This window comes from Microcaecilia unicolor, unplaced genomic scaffold (assembly GCF_901765095.1).
Source record: "Microcaecilia unicolor unplaced genomic scaffold, aMicUni1.1, whole genome shotgun sequence".
In the NCBI taxonomy this organism is placed as follows: Eukaryota; Metazoa; Chordata; class Amphibia; order Gymnophiona; family Siphonopidae; genus Microcaecilia; species Microcaecilia unicolor.
The window spans coordinates 128,305-154,006 of record NW_021963049.1 but is presented as its reverse complement, the minus strand read 5'-3'; the positions used below and the strand labels follow the sequence as shown (position 1 = coordinate 154,006).

At 42.6% G+C, this 25,702-nt stretch overlaps 1 protein-coding gene across 1 annotated transcript in view; it reads right to left on the bottom strand.

Moving 5' to 3' along the window:
- The window catches only part of LOC115458839 (reversion-inducing cysteine-rich protein with Kazal motifs-like), a gene marked incomplete at its 5' end in the record, with an annotated part of 203,992 nt that overhangs the window by 77,354 nt on the left and 100,936 nt on the right, over positions 1-25,702 (bottom strand). The window contains 2 exons of the mRNA XM_030188665.1: positions 12,297-12,489; positions 22,521-22,692. Coding sequence (XP_030044525.1) covers positions 12,297-12,489; positions 22,521-22,692 — 365 coding nt within the window. The remainder of the gene's footprint in view (positions 1-12,296; positions 12,490-22,520; positions 22,693-25,702) is intronic.

The window sequence follows — 25,702 nt, the reverse complement described above, 5'->3', positions numbered from 1 at the left end:
TTCACCATTGGAAATCCTAAGTGCTTACACTATATCTTTTATATTTCAACATTTTTATTGATGACAATTCAAAAGAAACACATTCAACAATATGATTTACAGATAGTCAGTTATGAAAAAGTACTCAGTAAATACAAAGTAATACTATCCGTCATCAAACTTTTCACATTTTATTCCCCCCCCCCTTACTATTAGTGTTTCGCTATTATTGACAACAAAGGAGAACTAGGAAACATACAGCTGGTAAATTGACATCTTTGTTAACATCCTCTCGTGAGTTAATATTGTACTATATATTCAACTGTGATATAGTGATGACCGGACCTGACTGTCCCCCTACACACCCTTCTGGTAATAGTCAAAGTACAACCACCGAGTACATCTAGCGTATCTTATAAGTACTTGATGTCATTAAATTATTATGCCCAGCATTTTATACAGAATGTAACAGAATTCCATCAAATATCTCTTATACCAAAATAAATAAAAATTCAGATGTCTAGTGCATACAAAAATGAACCTTTCCAATTACAAAACCTTTTCCACCTTCCTAAATCCCCCCTACCCAGCCTCCCGACCTCTCCCTCCCCCCAACCTAATCCCTCCCCCCTCCCCCCTTCTCCCGAGACCTGAAGGATCTTAACCTATTCCTCATGGAACAACTCAACCTGCATTAAGAAGTAGACTCCGACCTCTAGGGCTTAAGATGCGTAAGTAGGGACCCCAGAGAGCCAGAAACGTCACTCTCTTTCTCTGCGAGAGTCTAATCTCACTAGCCTCCCAAGAAACCAGCTGATGCAACTGATTACTCCAGTGCCAGTATGCGGGAGGGTCTTTAACCGTCCAATACTGTAGAATACATTTCCTAGCTATTAAACACATCTTACGAAGCATCAGAGTTGTAAAGCGGTTTTGACCTCTAAAGGACCCCGGAAGATCTAAAATTAATTGCTCAACATTCCCCAGGATCTTAATCCCCAGTCGTCCTTCCCAGAAGCCCCGAACCTGAGTCCAAAATCTTTGCAATGCGGGACAACTCCAGAACATATGCAGCAGCGTACCCGGGCTCACTCCACACTTAAGACAGTTTGGGCTACGGTCCTCTCCCATATGCGCTAGTTGGGTCGCTGTCACATATCCCCTATGGATACATCGGTATGCACATTCTCTCAATCGGGCATCCGATACCAACAAGGGTATGCGCGCCACTGTCCTTGGTATATTCCAAGATTCCAGTGTCATTCCCAGCTCCCTCTCCCATGCACACCTCATTGATCCATATTCTCTGGGGGGTTGCCATCTAGTTAATGTTTTACAAAGCAGAGAGACAGTGACCTCTCCCTCGCCCCCTGAATTGAAAAAATCTTGAATTTTGCCCCCCAATTGACCTGACAAGGAAGCCCCCGGTAGTGAAGCCATATAATGTTGTATTTGTCTTATGGCAAATCTATTGCCCCAGGAATCCCCCACCTTATTTAACAAGTCTGCAGTTGAGAGGGACTGCCCATCTTCGCCCACCAGATGTGCCAAACATGTTACCCCACGACTCACCCAATCAGCAAAATGTCTGCTCGACATCCCAAGCAAAAACTCACTATTCCCACAAATGGTGAGTTGATCCGTCACCGTCGGATCACCTCCAAGCCTTACACTATATCTTTTAAATTCTACTGTAAAATCATCTCCCGCAAAATTTATGATACAATAAAATACTTGTATTCCACTACAAACCACGAGGCTCTGTGTGGATAACAATAAAAGAGTGCTAGCCATATCTAGTGACTGACAAAATATATAATTCTACCAACAATTAACACTTATGAAATAAAAATGCCTTCAGTGATTTTTGTAAATAGCAGACCTCTAATCTAATATTTAGAGCAGATGTGCACAACCTGACTCAACATGTTTTATATTTTAAATCTGTCCCTTACCTTTCCTATATTTTACAATTCTTTTTCAACTACTTTTTTTTAAATTTCCTCTTTCCCCCCTGTTCTTATACTTATTTTATTATATTTTAAGAATATTGTACACTGATTAGATGTCACTTTTATAGGTGGTACATCACATCTAATAAACTTGAAACTATTATTTAAGTTACACAAGTGAGTCTCACCATGCTCTATCTAGATCCTGCTTAGCTGTCAAGTACATGCTACATACAATATGCACATATTCAACAGTAGACCACCAAAGGATACTGAAAAGGGCAAAAGCTGTAGGAGTTGTAAACATGGGCTACTGTTAAGACATATTATTTTACCACTATCTTGTACTATGTTATCCAGTTACTAACAACTGGGGTTAACAGTAAAATAACACTTCTTAACGACAGCCCATGTTCATAAATTTGTTTAAAACAATAAGGGGGGGGGGGGGGGGGAGAGAATTAACACCCAATATGGCAATGTTTCAAAATATCTTTCACGGGTATAACCATAATATATAAAAACATACAAATCAAATATGACACACACAGAGGTATATATCACAATCCATTACATGAAAAAAATCAGAACACACCATAAATGTATTGATATAAACAAAAATATGTGAATAAAACTTGTTACATAACTAAAACATAATAGAAATCAATATTATTAATAACACACCACATATAAAAAATAATTACACATGACAACCCATATCATCACATATAAAAAGAGAAAAAAAAAGACATGCTCACTAATTCTGAGAAGGTAATATACTTAATGAAAGCACTAATAGATAACAGGCCCTCTCTTTCACCTATAATCAACCAATCATGAATAAAACACGAATAAGAATAAATAAATTTAACAGGATTACACAAAAATAACGCCCCCTCCTGAAGTCAGATGCTGTCACTATTTAAAGAGTCTGAACTGTCATTTACATTTAACCCCTGCTTACCATTGGAAGCATGTTTGTAGTTGAAGATGCTTTTCAGGAGAGAACAGCATTGCTACTTTTCCACAACTGGGGCATTCGGCACTGCTCCTTCGTGCACACTCTTTTACCACCAAGAAGAAACAGGACCAGCCACTTCTTTGACAGATTTGGAATTTATTATGGCCGCAGCCAAGCACCTTAAATTATATCTCATAAATCGCATTTACATACATTGCAAACTTCATAACTTCCTATAGTATCACACTCATAGGAAACCCCCCTGGGTACACAGCTTATCATTTGTTTCGTGTTTCATCGCGCTGCCGGTTGTGCCGTCAAAGCACACCCCCGCTGCCGGTTGTGCCGTCAAAGCACACCCCCGCCGTCGGTTGTGCCGTCAAAGCACACCCCCGCTGATCCTGGTGCCGCCTGTTTAAGGACGCCCCCTGCATAATCTCTGGGCCTCCTGGCCGCTTTAGCCAGGAGACAATGTGATCAAGGTAAGTGAACTTCAACCCGGCCGCCTGCCGGTCTTACCCTTGAACTTGACCTTGAACTTCGGTCATTATTCCCCGCCCCCGAGGAACCATTCTGTGCTGACATGCTGTGTACCCGCCGTGGTTTTACCTAATTGCTGTCCCTAACCGCCTAGCTGCGACAGTTGTGCCTGAACTCTGGGTGGGTGGGCCGGGTCAGCTCCTCTGTCTCGCTGCTGCCCGCCGGAAAAGACCTTTTCTCACCTGCCGACCCTCTTTTAATGCCTACCCTCCCCCCTTCCCCCCCCCTCCTTCTCCTGTCTTCCTTAACCCTTTCTTACCCGCTGGCCTACAGCCCAGTTGTGGCCGGCCTCCCTAGTTGGTTTGGCCTTCTCCTCAACTGGGGCATTCGGCACTGCTCCTTCGTGCATACTCTTTTACCACCAAGAAGAAACAGGACCAGCCACTTCTTTGACAGATTTGGAATTTATTATGGCCGCAGCTAAGCACCTTAAATTACATCTCATAAATCGCATTTACATACATTGCAAACTTCATAACTTCCTATAGTATCACACTCATAGGAAACCCCCCTGGGTACACAGCTTATCATTTGTTTCGTGTTTCATCGCGCTGCTGGTTGTGCCGTCAAAGCACACCCCCGCTGCCGGTTGTGCCGTCAAAGCACACCCCCGCTGTCGGTTGTGCCGTCAAAGCACACCCCCGCTGATCCTGGTGCCGACCGTTTAAGGACGCCCCCTGCATAATCTCTGGGCCTCCTGGCCGCTTTAGCCAGGAGACAATGTGATCAAGGTAAGTGAACTTCAACCCGGCCGCTTGCCGGTCTTACCCTTGAACTTGACCTTGAACTTCGGTCATTATTCCCCGCCCCCGAGGAACCATTCTGTGCTGACATGCTGTGTACCCGCCGTGGTTTTACCTAACCCTAACCGCCACAGCCCGCGGCAACGAAGCCTCGTTTGCCGGGGGCTCCCCCCTGTATGTACGCCTTGGCTGCGGCCTACCCAGGCCTGTAAGCCCTAGCACCCTTGACCCCAATTTGTGGCATCAATGTAGTCCTGTAGGTCGGAATTAAAAATATCTAGCCCTATGTCCGACAGATGGACCCCGTCTGGTCTGTATAACCCTTCCGAGGTCTCTGTGAGGAGAGGATGTGCAATGGCCTGACCCTTCAGGGTGGTTATAAACTTGGCCATCCACCTGTTAAGCTTCCTCCTCGTTTGTTCAACGGCCGCGTGGGACCGCTCCCCTCGCCAGACCCTGCGTGGTATTATCTCAGACCAGACCAACTGCAATTGTGGGTATGAGGATGCCAATTTTAACCAGTCCTGTTGCATGTTTCTCAAAAGGCGTATACTGTTTACCTGGGCTAAATCATTGCCCCCCAAATGCACAATCAGGACTTGAGGGGGAGGATAGGATTGCAGTCTTCATACCAAGGTTGGTAGCAACTGCGCCCAGCGCATCCCTCGGAGTCCCAGCCAGGTGACTGCTACTTGCCCTCTGGGGAAACCCAAGTTCTCCCCGTTGGGCCGTACCACTGCCCTCCTCCGAGCCCAGTGGACGAAGGAATGAGCGCAGATCCAGATTCCGCGCTCTGTCTCCCGGCCACCTGTAATATGTGAGGCAAGGCATTATTGACAAAGGTAAATACAAATTATGAGACAAGGGGGATTAACATCGGGGTGAATAATACATGAAGTGAACATATACAGCGTAAGGCACGATACCCAGCCTGCGAGTTGTGGGTGTCCTGTTTGCTGGGAGACTAAGGTCTAATATATGTCTTGTATACCTGCGACTTCCAGCGACCCAGGTTCATAATTTGATGCGCTGGCAGTCCCTGGGCTGCTGCCGCCGTCGCAGCTCCTATGCGAAAGGAGTGGGAACTAAAACCGGTCGAGGGCAACCCTGCCTGCTGGACACATAGCGCCAACACCTGCGTGAATTGAAAACGAGTGAGTGGTAACATCATAATTGAGCCACGCCCACCCCCCATAGCGCCTGTGGGCTTTGATGATTGAGTCCATATATCAGATCAAGTACTGGCTCATCCCCGGGTCTTTTTCGACTACCACTGACATGAAGATATGGAATGCGGACGTCCAGTTGTTAATGGACTTAATTATGCGCGGTTTTTTTTCCATACCAATGGTAGTCAATATTTTTTCCTGTACACTCCCACCCTCCTCCTCTGACTCCCGTAAAAGGAGTGAGAAAATATCAATGAACTCCCGCTTCCATATCTTTTCTTTCATTGACTTAGAAACACACCTAGACAATGTAAAAACCCCACAAACCATGTCAGCACGTGGGTTGATGACCCCTTGCTGAGAGGCAGAGGCTAATGCCTCAGAATTGTCCAGGGCAGGAACAGGCGGCCCCTGAGGCGAGTCCGTCCTGCTTAGAGGTGTAGAGGTCGCTAGATGCGGTGTCTCGCTACCCGTTCGGGACGGGGGCATGATATGCTGAGCGTCAAACTCGTTCAGTACTTTCCTAAGCACCTCTATCACGGATGGGTCCCTCGTGTGTTGTGATATACAGTCATTGGCAGACTCACCCGCTGCGGACAGCGCCTGAGGGACGGCTGTACTTGGAGCTGAGATCGGTGACGGTCCAGGTTCGTGTAGCAGCAGCTGCTGGGGAGTCGCTGCCATGGATGATACTCCTCTCATGGACTGCAGTTTTTGGGTAACTGACACCATCCCATGCTGATCGATAAGGTTCTGTAGTTCGCCCATCAGTGTGTCCGTCTCTGTTGAGGCTGCCTTCTGGATCGCCGATGGTTTCTTTCTGCCTCCGGGTATCCGCGGCTTCTTGGTGCGATTCACCTTGGTTGTGGTCCCACTTTGAGTCTTACGACTAGGCGGCATATCTGCAATAAATTACTGGATTTCTTGTAAGGAGAGTGTGAGTCGGGCCTGGTTGAGGTAAGGGAAACTGTTCAGCTCCTCTGTCTCGCTGCTGCCTGCCGGAAAAGACCTTTTCTCACCTGCCGACCCTCTTTTAATGCCTACCCTCCCCCTTCCCCCCCCACTCCTTCCCCTGTGTTCCTTAACCCTTTCTTACCCGCTGGCCTACAGCCCAGTTGTGACCGGCCTCCCTAGTTGGTTTGGCCTTCTCCTTTCTCTGCTGTTGTTCTTGCTTACCATATAGCTTGGGCATGGGAGCTTGGTCCACCGCCCTCCTTTCATCAGAGGCCATCCCTATTTAAAGTGTCTGAACTATCACTGAATTTAACCCCTTGCTTACCATCAGTAGCATGTTTTGTGGTTGAAGATGCTTTTCAGGAGAGAACAGCATTGCTGCTTTTGCACCCTCTGCTGTTTTACTTGCTTACAATCTAGCTTGGGCATGTGAGCTTGCTCTGCCCTTCTCCTGACGTCAGACACCGTCGCTATTTTAACAGTGGTGTCTAGCGCCACGCGGCCACTTGGCGTGCCACCTAAGGCGCAAGCCAAAGGCACGCTCCTTTGCATAGTGCACCTTAAAATAAGTGAGCTCTTTCACTGGAGACTTTGGGCCTTTTTCTATAAAGATTGTGCTCCTAAATTTATACTCCTAAATTTGTGAGAACAATTTAAGCTCCTAAATTAGGACCATACTCTATGCTCCAAAATTGATTATGCTCAAATTAGGTGCATAAATTTAGGAGCACAACCTTTATATATTAAGGCCCTTTGTGATTTGTATTTCAGTTTTGATAATAGTAGATTTATTAGAAAACTAGTAAAAAAGCCCCGTTTCTGATGCAAATGAAACGGGGGCTAGCAAGCTTTTCTTCAGAGTGTGCATGTGGGAGTGTGTGTGTCCCTGCCCTCTGCCCTCTCTCCCTTCCCCTGTGCTGTCTGTCCCCTCCCCCCTCCGAGTCCAGTCCTTCAGTGTTAAGTTTCCTGCTGTGCTGTGTTTGTGTTACAGAGAGAGTGAGGGCGTCTCTCTCCCCTCCCCCCTCTGAGTCCTTCACTGTAACTGAGAGAGGGATTTCGTGCTGTGCTGTTTTCCTTCACTCATGGGGAAACCAGATATCTCTGGCGCTTCATACTTCCGGCTGGAGGCTTCATTAGAACGTTGGTGGAGCCTTTTATATATAGAGATGAGGAGATTGATGTACTATTTTTTAATTGTAAATACTATTAAATGGAAGCGCAGTGTCTGCAAGGTTTAAAAATCTGTTATTGACATCAAGGCGTTTTCATGAATCTTTTAACGTTCATTGTTTAGATAGAAATATAGTGGACTGTGCTTTTTTTGCCTAATAAGACTGAAGTCTTCTCAAGACAGAGAAACAGGCAATCTTATACAAACAATGCTCATAGAGGTACTTCACGGCATACTGGTAATATAATAATGTAAAATGTACTCAAATAAGTGAAATATCACATGTTCCAGTTCCTCTATATTACATTAATATATGATCAGTATTAAATAAGTTAGATATTATTAGAGACTAGATAGAACAAGGTCAACCCGGTCTAGCTGTGATTGTTGAGACATAGCTAAATTCTCAAGATGATCCAACATTTAACTACAGAAAAGAAGAAGGGGTGGGATTGTTTTATTGTATAAGTCTTTTTATAAGATATATGTTAGTTCTCATTTTAGATCTTCAGCATTGGAAATTTCAGCTATTATTTTATTGTCCTCCAAGTTTGTGGAATCAGGCAGAGAGAGATTTTATTGATTTCATTACTCATATGAGTGTAGATAGAAATAATATATTTTTATTGGGAGATAATAACCTGTATCTGGAAAATCAAGCTGTTTCTAAAGTCGGACAGTTATTTGATTTTTTCCGATTGCTCGACTTCAGTTGGCATGAACCTGGATCAACCCATAATAAGGCTTATTGTTTAGACCTTTTTACTTACAGATTTGTAGACTGTGAAAGCGTGTTTGTTAGACCCTGTGTGAGACCCAATATTATGGTCAGATCACATTACCTTGGCAAGAAAACAGAGGGTTTGAATCCCAACATAGGGAACAAAAGTACTGGTCACGTGGTATAATTATAATCACGTTTAAAGTATGTACCCTAGTACACAAAATCATCCATGGCGACGCCCCAACCTACATGTCAGACCTGATAGACCTACCATCCAGGAATGCTAAAATATCCTCTCGCACATTCCTTAATCTTCATTTCCCCAACTGTAAAGGTCTAAAATACAAATTAATGCACGCATCAACGTTTTCCTACATGAGCACGCAATTTTGGAACGCACTGCCACGTAACCTAAAAGCGACCTATGAACTGACTAGCTTCCGTAAACTACTAAAGACCCATCTCTTCGACAAGATATACCACAAAGACCAAAACATGTAAATCTCCCACATATATCTAGAAATGTTAATAATGCCTTGTTTTAGCATTATCATTTATTCCTTTACCATTTAATCCAAAATCTCTCTGTAATACTAAATGTTTACCCTCTTCTCATTTCCACTATCCATGATATATTGTAAGCCACATTGAACCTGCAAAGAGGTGGGATAATGTGGGATACAAATGCAATAAATAAATAAAAATAAAATAAAAAATAATTAACGAAAACGATTTTTGGGCTAAAGCTGACGCTATTTTAATAGATCAGAAGGTAGCTGGAGAGCTAACTTTATTGGACTGGAATCAGATTAGTTTCCAGATTTTAGAAGAAATTGCCGACTTTAAAGAAAGAAATAGCCATTGAATTTGACAACCTGCTGGTATACAGAAGAATTACTCAGTCTTAAAAGAAAATGTAGGTGTTTAGAAAGATTATAGCACAGAATCCTCTCAGAAGCGGATAAAGATAATTGGCGTTGTGCCATAAACAAGTATAAATGGAGGGGCATAATCGAAAGGGGCCGCCCATCTCCGGGACGGAAAGCAGTTGAGGGCACCCAAAATCGGCTTTCGATTATGCCGATTTGGGCGACCCTGAAAGAAGGATGCCCATCTCCCGATTTGAGTCGGAGGATGGGCGCCCTTCTCTTTCAAAAATAAGCCTGTTATTGTCAACTTTAGAATGAAAAGCACTAATAGCACTCAAATGTACTCTGACTAAGTTAGTTTTGAGGCCAGAATCCGAAAAGTGGAGGAGGTACTCCATCAAGGTAGGCAGAGAGCTCAAACTAGGATGGAGTGCTCTGGCAGCACACCAGAGTGAAAATCTTTTCAATTTTAAATGGCAATATTTTTGTGCAGAAGGTTTCCTTAAGGCTAGGAGTATCCTAGAGACTGAGCCAGGAAGGTTTAAGGAACGTAAATCTATGTTGTCAAGAACCAAGCTGTCAGAACCAGAGAGCAAGGGTCTGAAGGAGTGGCCTCTTGTTCTGTTATTAGGGTTGGAAAAGGCTCTATCTTTAATGGTTCCCCAGACAATAACTGCAGGAGAAGGAGAAGCTAGAATTGACATGGCCAGTAGGGAGTTATTAGAATCGTGGTCCCCTGGTCTCAACGCAGTTTGAGAAGAGTTTTCCCTATGAGTGGTAGTGGGGGAAAGCATATAGAAGATTCGTTCCCCAGTGGAGTAAAGTGTCATCTGGGGCTGTACAGCTGGGAGAATATATTTGGGAACAAAAGTGAGGAAGCTTGTTCTGAGGAGAAGCGAAGACAGCTATCACTAGGGTCCCCCGCTGTTGGCATATTTGATGAACTACAGACGCAGATGGAGCATATGATGGAGCAGATACTTGGGTGGACTTGAACATCTAAGTAGCGAGATGTAGTATGTTGTTTGACCTCGGTTGAAGAAGGAAGGCTCATCCATGAGTAGTATCAAGGAAAGCCCCTATAAACTCTAACATCTGAACTGGTTGAAGATATGATTTGGGGTAATTGATTACAAAGCTGAGGAGTTCTAGGAGCCTTATGGCAGACTGAATGGAGGTGTTCACCAATTCTTGGGAGGCTGCCTTGATGAATCAGTCATCCAGGTAGGGGGAAGACAAGTATGACCCACATGCAGGTACTACTATCAGACATTTCGTGAAGACTCAAGGAGCCAAGGCCAAACTAAACAGTAATACCTTGTATTGACAGTGCAGAGTTCCACAACGAAAGCGGAGGAACTTCTTGTGTGTAGGGAGACTACGTATGTGCATGTATGCCTCCTTGAGATCTAGAGAGCAAAGCCAATCATTGAGTTATATTATGGGAAGTAGTGACCCCAGGGATGCCATGCAAAATCTTTCTTTGAGTAGAAACTTGTTTAAGTCTTGCAAATTGAAAATTAGACGTACTCACCCTGTCTTTTTTTGGTATGAGAAAATATCTGGAACAGAACCCTCGACTCCTGTCTGGCAGAGGAACTGGCTCCATTGCATTCTGCCAGGGGTGGGCCAAGAGCTCCTCTTGAAGTAATTTCATTTGGAGGGAGATGAAACGAGATTCTCTTGGTTGATGGATGAGAGGTCTTTGCCAATGCAAAGTGTAATTGTGCTGAATGGTTTGTAACACCCAACAGTCGGAGGTTATGAAAGGCCACTTCTGTTGGAACAGAATGAGCCTCCCTCTGACAGATAGACCATTTGTCACAGACAACTGTATGGTGGCAACGCTCTCTTAGGCAGTTGCTTAGGCTGAGAAGGGGTCTAGGATTTTTGACCCCGCTGCTGCCTTGGCCATGAGTGTTGGGGCGTAGTCCTTTGAGATGGAGGAGTAGGAGTGTAATAGCTTTGCTCCTCCCACCATGACTTCTCACTCACGTCTCCAATCTCATTTAGATTTTTGCCAGTTAACAGAGCACCCAATGATCCCCCAAGCACATGCTTTTCATGTACCACCACCACCACCATTTAGAATCCCCATTTCTTTTTCTTTCCTATAGGGAAACAGGCCATAAGTGCATAAGTAATGCCATACTTGGACAGACCAAAGGTCCATCAAGCTCAGCATCCTGTTTCTAACCGTGGCCAATCTAGTTCAGTTCACCTGAAATCTCAAGGTTGTCAGCACACACCTATGAATCTGAACATTATGAAAACTGCCTTGACACTGCTTAATTGCGAACAAAGAGCATCAAAAGCCTTCAAAAAGTAAGGACAAATCTTTAATTTATTTTCCTGACATGGACTGTGTTTTAACCTGTGTCAGGGGTCTGCATTAAAATTTGTTTAAAATTTATTTCCAGTGCTTGATATACCGCAAATTGTCTATATGGTGACTATGCGGTTTACAACATAAAAGTAATTAGACTGCAGATCTATTAGGGGGTGGGGGAGGACAACTATGTAGAGAAACCAAAAGATTCTTTAAACAGATGTTTTCACTAAAACAGAAACAAACACAGAAATCACTAATAGGTACATATACAGTGTGACTTTACAATTAATCACCACAAAGAAAAATGAACCACCAAAAATCTTGTGAAAAAACTTTTAAGATCAACATTTATGACTAGAAAAACTAATGATACATGTGTGTGTAAAAAAAAAAAAGAAACCTACAATGGTAGAGGTAAAACTGAAAAATATAAGTCTGTGTGAGAAACATGCAAATGGTTAAAAATCTTGTGTACAGTGTGAAGCAACCCTTGATTGATGAAACTCATGGTCATGCAAAATGCTACAGAATAAGTAACAATGAAGGCATAACCAAATGTGAGCCTAATGTAACCAGTGAAAGACAAAAAATATGTGAAAGGATAGTGGAAACTTTATGTTTTTACCCTTTGGACTGCCAAATATCAGACAAAATAAACACAATACAGGGTTAATAAATGAAACAGCAACCTGCAAAATGTACATTTTATAAGTATAATTATGATAATGTTACCACCACTGGCTGAGTATTGATTGGGAAAAAATTTTTAATTCCTAAAGATACAGTACAAAAACAAAATTGCACCCAGATTAAACACTTGCAAAACAAACCACACTGCTTTTATATCAAGTTTCTATCAATTGTTTTATAGAAAAGATAACAATGAACTAATCATGTCATACCTGGCAAGAGCCCCTGTACGCTAATATTTTTCCTCTCTGGTATAGTGTGCACATATTGATATGCTCAATATTTTCAGTATCACAAACGGGCTCATAGACCTGCTCACAATTCAGCTGTCTTGGCACACATTCATGCTGGCTGCAGCCAAACTTTTCATAACTGGTCAGGCACACCTGTCGTTTTGGAACACACCTGCATAACACAGCAAATGTTTAGATATTAGTATATTACACAGAAAAATAGTATGATAAGATCTGGCGGAGACATACCAGTAACAGAGAGGTGTGACCTAGTGGTCAGAGCAATAGGCAGAGAAATCAGGGAACCTAGGATTCATATCCCACATTAAGTGATCTTGGCCAACTCACTATCTCCTGTTGGATCAGGTACCCACATAAATTGCAACTTCTTAGGGAATGGACTAAATTCTAATGCAATGCACCTTAAATGGGCTAAAAACTAACTAACTAACTAACTAACTAAATATATATATATATGCGTTCACACTAGCATTTACACTTTATAAGAGCTGGGTAAAGGATGGTATGAAGTAGTTTTCATGGCCCCTGGAACAAGGGTGTAAGTCATCACTTGCCCAAGAACCATTGACTAGTTTTAGGGTGCATGTTTACCAGTTTCTGGAGACAATTGTACATAATTTAGACACTCTCATTATATTGGACTTACAATGTAGATTTCCTAGATTAGTTTAATTTGTACATAAACAATGCCTCAGCCTCCCCGGGTTGTGGTGATATTTTATATGTGTTATCAACGTTAGGGACTGACTCATCTGTCTCAGAGCCTATTTATAAATAAATACATATGTTAGATCTTACATTTTTATATGACAAGCTAGACATTGTCTTCAATATTAATTGAAGACAAAATGTCTAGCCTGTACCATGGTCAGATCATTTCCGACTTCCACAGAATTTTCTATTCCTGGTTTACTGAACTAAACTGATAGAAAACATTCAAAGCAGACGGTATAGCAGTTATGCCGTGGAAAAGCTAATAAAACTTTGGCTACCATCCTTGAGCACTAGAAATGCTGTTGATTTATGGTATGGTTGATTAGAAGAAACACTGATTGAGCTGGCAACTGCTGGCATGTTCAGGATAGTCACACTAGGTGCCTTGGTTTACTTCTCAATTGAGAACAGCCAAACAATTACAGGAGAAAACGACAGTGGACATCCTGTCTTGATGCTTTTACTTTGGTCACTTATTCTGAATGATTAGGTCATTATAATTCATTAATTGTAGCAGCTAAGAGAGATTTTTTAAAACCAGTAACATCTGAGCTGCAAACCACAAAACTCATTTAGATTGGGTGGCATAGCAAATTTGATTAAACTATGAAAGAGTTGAAAATGACATTATACGTATGCTCTAGCTCAAATGTTTTGAGCTGAATTAATGAATTTTTCCTAATACAGTACTGAAATACTTCCCTACCCAAATGGCCAGATGTTGTATGGGATACTTCTTCAAATGTTAAAGGAGGAGATACTATTATTTATGTTTAAACAAGGCCTCTAGCCCACTTGATTGATAACTCTGTGTCAATCTTTAAGACTCTTATCAGGTGTAATCAGTGAGGCAGTGGCTACTAAAGTAAGTCACTAATGGAAGGGCTGTTTCTCATGAGCTTATGTTTCAATCATTTTTATTGTTTAAAACACTTACAAAAAAAATCAAACAGTAAACATAAGCATAACAAATTTCAGCAACCAGAACCCAAGTCCTCCCCTCCCCCAAAACCCCAACCCACACAAATGAAATTTCCTGGGAGAAATGAGAAGTCACAGTTCTCACTAAAGGAGTGTTTAAAAATGTAAAAGTTTACGGTGTGCTTGGTGTGGTATTGTGAGCCAAAAGGGTTCCCATATGTCCACAAAAATGTGACCAGCAGCACTATTTAAGTCCGTCAGCCCCTGATGCTCCATTCGCAGTTGGTCTAACAAGTGGAATGGTGGAGTGGCCTAGTGGTTAGAGCACTGGTCTTGATATCCAGAGTTGGCTGGTTCAAATCCCACTGCTACTCCTTGTGATCTTGGGCAAGACGCTTAACCCTCCATTGTCTCAGGTACAAACTTAGATTGTGAGCCCTTCTGGGACAGGGAAATACCCAGTGTACCTGAATGTAACTCACCTTGAGCTACTATTGAAAAAGGTGTGAGTAAATTCAAATAAATCCAAATAACATTTAGGCCCTTCCAATGTTGAAGAACAGGAGGATCAGGTTGCAGCCAAGCTAGTAAGATGGTTCTGAGAACAATAAAGATTTGCGCAGAAAATGTTTCAATTCCTGTAGGGTTGGGTCACCCAGCACATAGTGGCCAAAAAAGATCAATGGCTGCAGAACGATAGCATAGGACCACCAATGTTGGAGTTCTCTGAAGAGGGCCTTCCAAAAGCCCTCCTGCCATGCTTACCTCGCTTACCGTGTTGGCACGGCCCTGAATTCCAGTACATGTGCCACAGAGAGGCACTGTCTGCCTTGCATTTCAAACAGGCCCCGCTTGAGGTGATTCCTGTCCATCTTGCTCTAACAGGGATACATGCAACCGCAACACAAACTTATACATAGTTTCCCTGTGTTGTATGTTATCTACCTGTTTATATAAGTTCACAACAAAAGTTTACAGCATCTGGGTAGACACGACGTTCCCCAGGTCTGTAGATCAACGGTGAGCCAAAGATGCATAATCAATGTCTGCTGTTGAGTCCTGGAGAAAGCGATGATGGAAAGTTAAAGGCACCTTCTGTTGTGCACCCAGAGCGAGCGCTTCTGCCAAGGTGTATTGGATGTCTTCAGTTAAATCGGTCCATTCTAGCTTGGAGATGTAATGATGTAATTGATGGTAGGCATAGAAATGTGTGTCGGGTAAGCCATATTCCTGGTACAGTTCAAAAAAGGATAGCTTGTCCTCTTTCTTATGCACATGAGAAATATATGTAGCCTGTGTAGCCCAGTGAGAAAAGATACCTGGGCCCTGATCTGGGGGGAAGGTCAGGTTATCACAGATCATCATGTACACAGTCACTGAGGCTAAGAAGTGGAAATAGTGTCACAGCCAACGCCATGTCCTTCTACCCGCTCCATAAATAGGACAATGCTTGTAAATTCCCACCGGGAGGAGGCGAGTGCCATGCAGTATATGACTAATATGAACACTAGGAAACATCCCTGCTTCTAATGCAGGAACAGAGAAGTTGTTCCTCAAAGCCAATCAAAAAAGTGACGCATGCCACTAGTGATTGTCAAGTGTCTTACATTAAGGAGTCCCATTCCCCCATGCAATTTAGGGGGCAGGACTTTCATGGACAACCTAGGTCTCCCCCCTCGCCCCCAACAGATATCTTTGGAGAAGGCAATCGTTCTTCCTGCACCCCTAAAAATAGAGAGGGGAGCTGAAATACATAGAGCCAATGAGGGGTCAATATCATATTGAATAAATGAATGCGACCCCACAATGAGAGAGGCCATGTGGTCCATATTTGCAATTTGCTCGATGTATCTTCCAATAGTAGGGACAAATAAGTGAGATATACAGCAGAGAGATCTATAGCAAGATAGATGCCCAAATATTTTAACTGCTGCAGTTCCCAAGTTAAAAGAAATGATCCCTGCTAGTGTTCTTTGACTAATGGGCCAAGTGGCATTGCTTTAGATTTCTGAAGATTCAGTTTTAGCCCAGAGAACTGCCCATAGGTCTGAATAAGTTGCAATAGTTTAGTAAGCGACCTTTCAGGTAGGGATTTCACCACCTGTTCATTTATTTTATTTGCTTGCTGCATTTGTACCTCACATTTTCCCACCTATTTGCAGGCTCAATGTGGGTTACATAGTACCGTCAGAGGCGTTTGCCCAGTTGGTGGATAACAAATACAAAGTTGTATAGTGATTTTATGAGGTATAAGTGGAGAGTCGGAATGGATGAAGATTGCGTGTTGTCCTGTTTGATCATAGTCATGCTGTGTTGGTAGGTGAAGAGGGTTACGTGGGGTCGTTGGGGTAGGCCTTTTGGAAGAGGTTGGTTTTTAGTGATTTCCTGAAGATCAAGTAGTCGTGGATTGTTTTTACAGCTTTTGGGAGCCCATTACATAGTTGTGCACTTATGTAGGAGAAGCCAGCTGCGTAAGTTGTTTTGTATTTCAGTCCTTTGCAATTTGGGTAGTATAGGTTTAGGTAGGATCTTGATGATCTGACTTTGTTTCTTATTGGTAAGTCTATGAGGTCTGTCATGTATTCTGGGACTACGCCGTATATGATTTTGTGGACTAAGGTGCAGATTTTGAAGATGATCCGTTCTTTGATTGGGAGCCAATGCAACTTTTCACGGAGGGGTTTGGCACTTTTGAAGCGTGTTTTGCTGAATATCAGCCTAGCTGCTGTATTTTGGGTGGTCTGGAGTTTTTTATGAGTTGTTCTTTGCAGCCCACATAAATTCCGTTGCAATAATCTGCATGGCTTAGGGCCATTGATTGTATTAGGTATCGAAAAGTTGCTCTTGGGAAGAAAGATTTTAATCGTTTGAGCTTCCACATTGAATAGAACATTTTCTTTGTTACAGAGTTTACTTGGCTCTCGAGGGTAAGGTTGCGATCGAGTGTGACACCGAGTATTTTCAAACTGTCCGAGGTAGGGAGGGTATGTCCTGGAGTATTTATGGTTGTGGGTTTGTATTTGTTATATGGAGAGGAGAGGATCAGGCAATGTGTTTTTTCGGTGTTCAGTTGGAATGAGTTTGCCCAGGAGTCCATGATGTTCAGACTATCGTTGATTTTGTTGGTTATTTCTGTCAGATCATGTCTGAAGGGGATGTATATTGTAACATCATCTGTGTAAATGAATGGGTTAAGGCCTCGGTTGGATAAGGACTGTGCCAGTGGAATCATCATCATGTTGAAGAGTATTGGTGATAATGGTGATCCTTGAGGTACTCCGCAGACTGCTTTCCACGGTGGTGATATGTTTGACTTTGATTTTACTTGCTAAGTTCTGGTGGTTAGAAAGCCTTTGATCCAGTTAAGTACGTTTCCTTCAATCCCAAAGTGGCCTAGTATTCTTAGTAGTATGTTGTGGTTTACCATGTCGAATGCGCTCAACATGTCGAACTGGAGGAGGAGTATGCTTTTGCCTGTGGCAATCTCTTGCTTGAATTTGGCCAGGAGGGTAACTAGGACAGTTTCGGTGCTATGGTGGGATCGGAATCTTGATCGTGAATTATGTAGTATTGAGAACTTGTCCAGGTATTCTGTAAGCTGTTTAGTCACGAAGCTCTCCATCATTTTTACTACTAATGGGATAGACGCAACTGGGCGGTAATTGGTGATATCGTTTGTGCTTTTTTTGGCGTCTTTTGGTATTGGGGTGAGTAGGATGTTGCCATGTTCCTCAGGGAAGAGACCTTGTTGTAACATGTATGCTGACTCCCAAAATAGCAGATTCAGAAGTGATCTGGCGGATCAAAGGCTCTATGCTTAGCAATTAGATTGTAAGCTCTGTCGAGCAGGCACTGTCTCTTCATGTTCCAAGTGTACAGCGCTGCGCACGTCTAGTAGCGCTATAGAAATGATAAGTAGTAGTAGTAAATAAGAATGGGGATAAAGGGCACCCCATCTGGTGTCTCTTTGAATAGGGAAGGAGCTTGTGTGCTCCCCATTGACTAAGAGGTGTGCACAGGGGTCAGTGTATAAAGTAGCTATGGCATCATAACAACAACCTTTGAAGCCCATTTTGGCGAGTACAGTCAACAAGTGTGACCAGGAAACAGTGTCAAAAGCTTTCCCCACATCTAAGCTAACTGCCAACACAGGAAGATTCATATGTTTCTCATGAGATTAAAAGAGGCCACTATTTACCTGCTATTAAAAAATCCTAGTTGGGATCAGGAAGACCCTAAAATTTATTGTCCTCTCTCTTCTTTTTGATTTCTATCTGAAGTGACAGAAAAAGTGGTACTAAAGCAATTGCAGGATCATATTGATTCTCTCAACATTTTAGACTTTTCAGTTTGGTTTCTGTCCACACCACAAGGCAGAGACTCTGTTTTTGACAAGGTTTGATGTCATTAGGCAGGGCTTTGACACAGGAATTTCTTACATTTTAGCTCTACTTGATTTATCAGCAGCATTAGCCATGATAAATCATGAAATTATACTGCAATGTTTAACTGATTCTGAGATTACCGGCTGAGTCACAATAAGCTATCGCTACACCTGGGAAAAACTGTTCTTAACTCAATCTTCTGGTGTATCTGTGCCTGCATCCCTTGAGACTGAAGGATGGTCTATACCAGGCTTGTCCAACCTTTGTCTATTGGGGGGCCACATTTTATATTTTGTAACACTTGGAGGGCCAAAACACATACTGTTTGCCACAGGTTTCATCAAATAGTGGCAAAATATGACAGTGCTTCGTCCCCTCCCCAGCCTTCAACCAGTCTCACTCTCGCTCTTCTATCCTTCCCCCCCACCAGCCTTCACCCAGTCTCACTCTCGCTCATGTAACCCCCCCCCCCCCCAACCAGCCTTCACCCAATTTTCCCTCACCTGGCTTCAGCAGCGGAAGAAACAGTGGTATTCCTGTATTCCCATCATAACTTCGCTCTCTGCAAGCTTGAGCTACGTAGTGTCAGAAGTCTCGATTGATCTTGTGATTTCAAGTCTCATGAGACTGGAAACCACTAGATCAACCCAAACTTCCAGCTCTGCGCAGCTCATGCTTACAGATTGCTGAGTCGTGGTGGGGAATTTGCCAAGCTTCCGAGGGCCACAAAAAAAGCACTTTGTAGACCAAATTCTGGCCCACAGGCTGTAGGCTGCACAAGCCTGGTCTATACCTTAGGTTTCAAATAACAAAAGCTTAGACATCCTTACTGATGCTATGTTTGATATAAAACATCAAATTAAAACTGGTGTTAAAAAAAGCATTTTTAAAATTGATCCACTGTGTTTTCATATGCCTGATCATTTTCAGATGGTTATGCAAGCTTTAGTGGGTCATGGCATTTAATTACTGTAATGTATTATATCTTGGGCTCCCCTCCTGCTTCTCTGAAATCTCTTCAAATAGTTCTGAATGCTGCTGCTAAGTTTTTAGTGGGCGCCTGAAGAATAGATCACACTATCCCTATTTCAGTGCATTTTTATAGTAAAAAAGGTGCCAGTGCTCAATTGCCAGGCCATCCTTTAGGTATGGGTAATCACTGAAGGATCTACCCCACAATAGCCAGGTCCCTTGCAACCAGCCAAAAAAACCTATGAAAAGGCAGCAGTGGCATGCAGAGACTGACTCTTTTATTAATACAATGGGTCAATTTTAGAATGCAATAAAATAGGTACCCTGTACTCAGTACCACCAAGTACCCCCTGAAAAAAAAAACTCTGCTATATTCTTTATCATTTACTTTAGCTCCCAGTAGTTTGAAGGACTCAATTTAAAAGCATGTTCTTATTTAAGGCTTTCTATCATGAAGTTTCTCTTAGTATTGTACTCTACTTAGAATTTATAGACCTCCTTGGATGCTTGGATTTGCAAAAATGAACTTGCTAGATGCTCCCTCCTTTCATTGAGTTCATCTGATGAAATCAAGGCCCATGTATTTTCTGTCACTCGATCAAAATGTGGAATTGTTTTGCCTGCCAATTAAAGAGCTAACACTTGTACTGCAACATTTTATAAGAAACTTAATATCTTTTCCCTTTTCTTTACATTTTCATAATTTCAACTATTTGGCAAAAAGAAATAACTGAATCAGGATTATACAGTGAGCATGAAAAGACAGTTCTCCGAGGACAAGCAGGCTGCTTGTTCTCACGGATGGGTCGGCGTCCACGGTGGCCCAGGAACGGAGGATTTTTCCAGCAAAAATCAAAAAAGTTTTAAGACAGCTTTCGGAGCAAGAGGGACTCACACCGCATAGGCGCGGCCATCTTCCCACCCGCGGACGTCTGTTCCCGCCTCAGTTTTTCTTTTTCCGCGGAGGAGAGTGGCTGACAATCTTCTGTCATGATTTGAATTTTTTTATTTGAAGTTAAGAAGACATGTTGCCTGCTCTGGCCAGTCCAGGGACCTCTTCTTCTGTGTCCTGCCTCCTGATGTAACTTACTGTTTCCTTGTAGGCACGACGTAACAGAGACAGCCTGTATTAATCGTTGCCCGCCACAGCCCCTGAGCAACAACACAGACACTGCTGTCTAGCTGACACCAACCGGCGCCTATTTTATAAAAGTCTGCTCCCCCTGAGATCAAAACATGGCTACGCCTCTGATGGAGATTACAGGTTACACATTTCTCTAGCTGTACTTATTGAAGGCCTCCTGTACCAACTGAGCTCACACACTCACAAGCCCATTATTCATATTCAGTATTTGGCCGAATAATATTTTTCATTATTTGGTCGAATGGTAAAATATGCTATTCAGTACAGCTCTAGTTTCAATGTATCATCTATGATGACACCTAGGTCCCTTTCCTGGGTGGCAACTCCTAGTTTGGGTTCCTCTTTCCCACATGCATCACTTTGTACTTGCTCACATTAAACATCATCTGTCATTTTGATGCCCAGTTTCCCAGTCTCATAAGGTCTTCTTGCAATTTTTCACAATCCTCTTGATTTAACAACTTTGAACAACTTTGTGTCAACAGCAAATTTAATTACTTCACTAGTTATTCCCATCTCTAGATCATTTATAAATATTTTAAAAAGCAGCTGTCCTAGAATAGACCCCTTGGGAACTCCACTATCTACTCTTCTCCGTTGAGAATACTGACCATTTAACCCTACTCTCTGTTTTCTATCCTTTAAGCAATTCTTAATCCACAGTAGGACATTGAGGCATATTTTCAAAGCACTTAGCCTTCCAAAGTTCCATAGGTTTCTATGGAACTTTGGAAGGCTAAGTGCTTTGAAAATACGCCTGATTGCCTCCTATCCCACGACTCTCTAATTTCTTAAGAGTAATTCATGAGGTACTCTGTCAAATGTTTTTTGAAAATCTAGATACACCATATTGACTGGCTCACCTTTCTTCACATTATTTATTCACCCCTTCAAGAGTGGATGTAAATGAAGACAAATATGAAATGTTTCACTCAGCCCTAGGAAGCAGGGACAGTTTTGCTTTTTACTTCTGATTCTGGTCTTTAGGGTAAACCAGCAGGGAACTGTGCCTTTCTACAGTTTTGTTTGCTGAACTGAATTCTAGAGGATGGCCACTCCATCCTCACTCTAACTTTAGAAACTGTGGTCTACTGTTAAAAGTTTATATCGCATAAATCTGAGAAGTTATAAAAGCCTGTCTTCCTTGGACAGTGTTTCTAACAGTGTCTTCATAGACCAAAAGTTATATAAAGAAAAATCCTGTGTTCAATTCAGACAGCGACCTCGCTGGACTACCCACCAGGAGGTAGTGACAATATTCACTGTGGAAATCTTGAAAACCAGACTGGTATGGTGTGTCCCAAAGACTGTGTTAAGAGCTGCTATCTTAGAGCGATGGCTATTTGCTCCAACAGGAATGCACTAGTTCTTAGGGCTGTGGCATAGATAGTTGTACAGGGACAGAAATTTCACCCATCTTCACCCATCCCCAATGGAATTTAACACATACCCAACTGTGCCAGCTACGATCCATTCCATCTCCACAGGAGCTGACGTTATTAACTTGCTCGCAGCAATCTGTTTCCTCCCAATCCCAACATTCTCCCATGTTTTTTTGAACCCTTAAGGCTTACATTCAAAACTTCTACCTGAGGCAATAGAGATTGCCCAACATTAAAAGGAGTTGTAGTGAAATTTGGCTCTAACCATTACGTTACTCCTCTTGGATTCCTCATTATTGAGGATGGTGCAGCAAGTTTGTTATTTTAAGATAATTCTCTTATTTTTTGTATTCTTTTAGAAGTTACTTGTGAACAAGTTGTAATTGCTTCATTAAAAAGTTAAAGTTAAACATTAATTTTGTAACTGCATTGACAAAGATGTACTTGATACTTATTTCATATTGGGATATCTTATTTTTCTACTAACAGGGAAAACATGAAGTTTGATCACTCAAACCACAAGTTAAGCTTTGAAAAGATTACTACTTTTATTAAGAATAGATTATCAGGGATTTAAATATCCTATGTCACTTCATAATCATGCAACACTACAAAACAAATAGTAAATATAAACCCAAACTGCTCAAATGTACTAAACCTTTACCTCTGAGTTTTAGAACATGGATTTGGAGAGCATGGATCCTTAGAAATACATAATCCAAATTCAAACTGATTGTCCAGAAGTCCCACACATCGTGCTATGCATGCACTTGGATATGTGCGTCCATTGTGTCCACAGACAGGAACAAATTGGTCTGCACAGTTACATGGCAACCCTAAAAATGTTAATAAAAAATTAGCGTTTGACTGTTTATAGCAAATGTTGTTTTAAAACCTCTTATTTAAGATAAAGGTATATAGGCACAGTTGACATTATACAGACCATAAATCCTTTATGCTAATAATAAACTTATCCAAACTAACACTTATGTGGCATTAAAAATATCTTAAGCATTGTGACATTCACTATGGAAAGTTTATGAATAAGAGAATTCAAGAGGGTCAGCATATGGCCTATAATTTGGATGTAATATCTATCTATCATATCTATATCTATATAAAGCAGATGTGTGTGTTTGTTGGTCTGTGTCCTCTGGCCCCCGAAGAGCTACAGCCACCAAACCCAGCATGTAGACTCTACCCGCTGTTGCCAAGGTTCTTGTATGAAGCGATTCAGTCCACGAGGGCATTGAGGGGAGTGGGAGCAATATCTCCATCCATTAAATAAATAGGCTACAGGTCAGAAAGTTCTTTCTTGCTGTTGCTAAGTGAAAAACTGCTTAGAACAGGGTAAGGGCTCAGAAACTGGTGGGGAGAAATATGGACAGCAGCTGTGCAGTTGTCCCTCTTCTCTAATACCCTCTTCCCTAACAATTTCAATACGGGGGGGAGGGGTTCAGGGACTGCTGGGAATAGGGTAGAGAGAAAGTATTGGGGTCAGGCTGGGAAGTGTATGTGTGTGAATTCACTAACCCGACAGGGGAACACTCCTCAAACAGGGCGGGAAACTGAATTTCAATATGCCCTTGAAAAGAAGGCTGTGTTTTGACAGGGAAACAGTGAAAGCCAAACAGTAGGCACTTGCTAGATTGAAAGAAACAACTAATCAAGAAAATCAACCTAAACAAATTGATTGGAAAAGAAGTAGTGCTAGGTAGGGATCCAGTCTCCACATTTTCTGATTTAAGGGAATATGAAACAAAGTCAATGTCACCCTTTCTCACACACCCCTCAGCAAAACACCCCAACTCACACTCACCCATTCTAATACAGCACTTAGCAATACACCCATTCACACTCACCTGTTCTCACACACCCTAGAATAGCACACCCACACTCACTTCTCAGTACCATACCTCCACTGACACTCAACCATTCTCACACACCCCAAAGTAGCACACCTCCATGCACACTCACCTCTCAGCATACTTATATAGTGTTATTACACACAAATAAACGTAGCTTTTCTCAATTACAAAGTACTAACCTATCGCTGAGCAATGCCAGTGCGGACAGCTAGTTGCAAATAATGGAGAAAAAAGTTTTTAAAAATCCCTTGTATGCTATGCCAAGTGATTTCTTTATTACCACTTTTCTAGAGAACTTAACATTTTAGCTATTAAAAGCAATTGCATGACACCGAAGCTAGTAGAACCATACTGTGCTTGGCAAACAGATGTTTTCCAAAGCTTTTTACACAAAGGACCATATAAGACAGTTCTAATAACAGAGCTAGATAGGTGAAGGGTCCTCATCTGAGAAGAGTTCGCTACTTGGGGATAAAGGAAACCAAGTTAGGTCCTTTCCTTGATTTCAAATGCTGGGAAAAAAAGAGAAACAAGAAGCAAAGCTCAGGGGTTGGTTATTTATTATTTAGTTATTTAATTGGATTTTACTCACACCTTTTTCAGTAGTAGCTCAAGGTAAATTACATTCAGGAACAGTGAGTATTTCTCTGTCCATGAAGGGCTCACAATCTGTACCTGAGGCAATAGAGGGTTAAGTGATTTGCCCAGGATCACAAGGAGCAGCAGTGGGATTTGAACCAGCCACCTCTGGATGTCAAGACCAGTGCTCTAATCACTAGGCCACTCCTCCACTTCATGGACGGTGGAGGCCATGTGGGTTAACAGGATAGGGCATATAATCATATCCCCTTTTATAACCTTTTCTTCAATATCTGCCTCCTGGGGAGCAGGAGGATGGCAAGAGTAGGGTAGAGGTATATTATTGTCACATTCTCATACAGCCCATATACTCTCCTCTCCCCCTTCCCATCTCTCTTATCTGTCCTCCTGTTACTCCCTTCTCTCACCTACGTTCCCTCCATATCAATGCCAGCTCCATATTACTGAAAATAGGGAACATCAACACACACATCTCAGAGCAGAAATTGGTCTCATTTAAATAACTTATACCTATCAAACTGCTATTACAGACCTCTAGGCTTGCTTAACAGCGTCATCCAATCTAAATGTACAAAAGGTTTGTAAACATCCAGAATCCATCTCTATCATTAAACATGGACAATGTTCCGACAAGTAAAAGGTGTGCAGTGTGCTTTTTGGTCAGGATGGGCATGAGGTCTGGGAAAAATGTTTGAAGGACAATTGACTGGTTCAGATGGAACTCTGACACCACCTTAGGCAGGAACTCACGGTGCATGCAGAGAACTACTACTCTATTATGATGAAACTTAGTTTAAGGTGGATCCGCCCCAAAGGCCTTAATCTTACTGCCTCTGCAAGCTGAAGTAACAGCCACCAAAACAAGACCTTCCAGGTCAAATACTTCAGATGACAGGAATCAAGTGACTCAAAACGAGCTTTATTAGCTTGGAGAGGACGACACTGAGGTCCCATGACACAGGCAGAGGCAAACCTCTAATGAAGTGAACACCTACAGCAGTGATGGCGAACCTATGGCACGCGTGCCAGAGAGGGCACGCAGAGCCCTCTCTGTTGGCACGCGCGCCGTTGCCTCAGCCAGTTCCAGCCCCCCTCCGAATAAAAGTCATACCTGCTTGGGGTTAAGGCGGCAGGCGGCAGTGAAAAGCGCTGGCTCGGCGTGCCTTCAGCCTTCCTTTCTGTCTCTCAAGTTCTGGTCCCGCCCTCATTTCCTGTTTCCGCAAGGGCGGGACCAAAGCTTGAGAGACAGAAGGGAAGGCTGAAAGTGTGCCGAGCCAGCACGCTTTTCACTGCAGACGTTGCCATAACCCCGACCAGGTATGACTTTTAAATTTCGGAGGGGGTCCTGGTGCTCGGAGGGAGGGAGGGCAGGCAGGCG